The sequence below is a fragment of the Scomber japonicus genome, chromosome 19 (assembly GCF_027409825.1).
Source record: "Scomber japonicus isolate fScoJap1 chromosome 19, fScoJap1.pri, whole genome shotgun sequence".
NCBI classification, from domain to species: domain Eukaryota; kingdom Metazoa; phylum Chordata; class Actinopteri; order Scombriformes; family Scombridae; genus Scomber; species Scomber japonicus.
In genome coordinates this window covers 32,340,029-32,342,605 of record NC_070596.1, presented here as the reverse complement: position 1 = coordinate 32,342,605, position 2,577 = coordinate 32,340,029, and the positions used below count along the sequence as shown (strand labels likewise).

The 2,577-nt window shown below is 40.2% G+C and overlaps 1 protein-coding gene across 1 annotated transcript; it reads left to right on the top strand.

Moving 5' to 3' along the window:
• Positions 1 to 705: 705 nt before the first annotated feature.
• On the top strand, positions 706 to 2,217 carry LOC128379961 (septin-5-like; the record flags this gene model as incomplete). Its single annotated transcript, XM_053339599.1, has 1 exon — positions 706 to 2,217. A coding segment is annotated over one exon (1,512 nt), but the record flags the coding sequence as incomplete, so codon positions are not given.
• Positions 2,218 to 2,577: the final 360 nt, after the last annotated feature.

Below are 2,577 nucleotides of genomic sequence, written 5' to 3'. Positions count from 1 at the left end.
TATGATAGTTTTTCATTTTGTCCCACACAGATACCAACACACCTGTTTCATCCTCAGCGTGTGGAGTCTCTCTGTCAGACAGCAGCATGGCACAGTGGTGAGTAACATTACCACAAATAAAGTGTGTGTGTGTGTGTGTGTGTGTGTGTGTGTGTGTGTGTGTGTGTGTGAACAATATCATCAACTCACTATTGATTAGAAAGTATAATGTTGGTTTAAGATAAATTCAGACTGAGATAAAGTTGGATGAAGTTATGAGACATAAACACTGATGACAGAAATAGTCACTGTCAGGTTACTGTAGGAATATTAAAGTATTATAGAAATGTTAGAAATGACATCAGAGACTGTGAAGTATGTTAACCTGACTGTAATATCAGGAAGCTTCCAGATGTGTTTTCAGTCTCTTCAGGTCTGTTAAAGGAACATTACACAGCTCTCTGATGAAGTCATACAGCTGCTGCTCTGCTCTTAATTTCTTAATTAAGTTTAACATTTTATTTTGTTGCATTCATTGTATATTTATTTTAACGACAAATACATCATAATGACTGATCTACAGTAAGGGAAGGATACACAAACTATTTTTTCTCTATTTTCTTCCCAACCAGTATCGCCTCATCCAGATACCAGGACATCATCTCCAAAAGTACTCTGATCTCTAAACCTCTGACCTCTCCTGCTGTCTACCAGCTGAGACCAAAGGAAGAGAAGTTTGGGACTCTGACAAGAAAAACTGTTGGAGAGAAAAACCTGAACAAGACAAACAGAACCATCTTACTTGTAGGTGAAACAGGAACAGGAAAATCTACTCTGATCAACACTCTGGTCAACTACACCATGGGAGTGAAGTTTGAGGACAACATCTGGTTTGAGATTGTAGAAGAAGAACCGAAGAGAGAGCAGTGTGAGAGTCAGACATCAGATGTGATCGTCTACAAGATCTTTGGTTATGAAGGTAAAACTCTGCCCTACTCTCTGACCATCATCGATACTCCTGGATATGGAGACACCAGAGGGATCAAACATGATGACATCATCAGTCAAAGATTATTGGACTTGTTCCGCTCAGACGATGGAGTTCATGAACTTTCTGCAGTGGGTCTGGTGCTGAAGGCGAGTCTAGGGCAAGTGAGTGATCGACTGAGGTACATCTTTGATTCAGTGAGGTCTCTGTTTGGGAAAGATCTGGAGGAGAACATTGTTGCTCTCATCACACACTCAGATAGATTAACACCTAAAAATGTTCTGGAAGCTCTTGAAGCTGCAAACATTAAATGTGCCAAAGATGAAGAGAATGAACCTGTTCACTTCCTGTTTAACAACCGCCAGAACACACAGAGAACAGAGAAAGATAAACTTGCTTTAGAGTATGCATGGAGGACAACAGAGGCAGGAATGAAAGGATTCACAGACTTCCTGAAAGAATCTAACCCTCAGAAGTTAGTGACAACAGTTGAAGTGTTGAACACACGGATCAGACTGACAGCCTGCATCCAAAACCTGCAAGAAAGAATCCAGCTGATTGACCTGAAACAGAGAGAGATCCAACAGACTGAAGAAGTTCTGAAGAACCATGAAGAAGAGATGAAGAAGAATAAAGAGTTCATTGTAGAAGTTGACGAGGTCTACACAGACAAAGAAATCATAGATGGTGGGATTTGGGGGTTGTTTTTTTATGACGGAGCTGTCACCTGTAACGTTTGTAAAGAGAACTGTCACTATCCTGGATGCACAAAGGCCTGGAAACCTAAACACTGTGAGGTCATGAAAAGAGGTCGCTGTACAGTTTGTACCAAGAAGTGTCCTGCATCAGATCATGTGAAAAAAGAGTGGAAATATGTGACCAAGACCAGGAAAGTTCCGATGACCCAACAAGATATGAAGGAGAAGTATGAAAAGAATAAGTCAGAAAATGAGAATAAGAGGAGCCTGATGGAACATCTGCAAACTGAGATGAAAGAACTGACAGCAGAGAAGATAAAGTTGCTGGATGAGGCCTACCAACATGTTGAACATCTGGAGCGGATCGCCCTGAATGATAATTCACTGTCCATTCATGTCCACTTGGACTTCCTGATTGAGAAGATGAAGGAGAGAGGAGACACAGAGAAGGTGGAGAAGCTGGAGGAGATGAAGAGACGTCGGGATGAAGGAACCAGAGCAGGGCTGAAGTACATGATTGGTAAAGCACAATTAAATAAGAAAATTAGTTGAACAACATCAACCAACTGAGTAGACAACAAGATCTACACTGTTCATACAAATGTTTAAACATCACAAACATTATTTCATTATAATCCTTTTAATTACAATGTTGATGTAAAATGTCCATCAGAAAAGAATTGAATCTTCTCTTAAATGTCAGGTGTGTGATTGTGAGAAACAGGAGCTCTGTTGCTGTTTGTTCTTGTAGTTGAATGTTTAATTCTGGACGTCTGGTCACTGTTCAGATTACAGAGGAATCATTAGTTGATCCACATCAGTCAAAGCAGAGCCACAATCTGTCTCACAGTAACAGCAGCTGTTGCTTTTCTTCTTATCAATACTCTGTTTTTACATCACTTCCTGTCATAG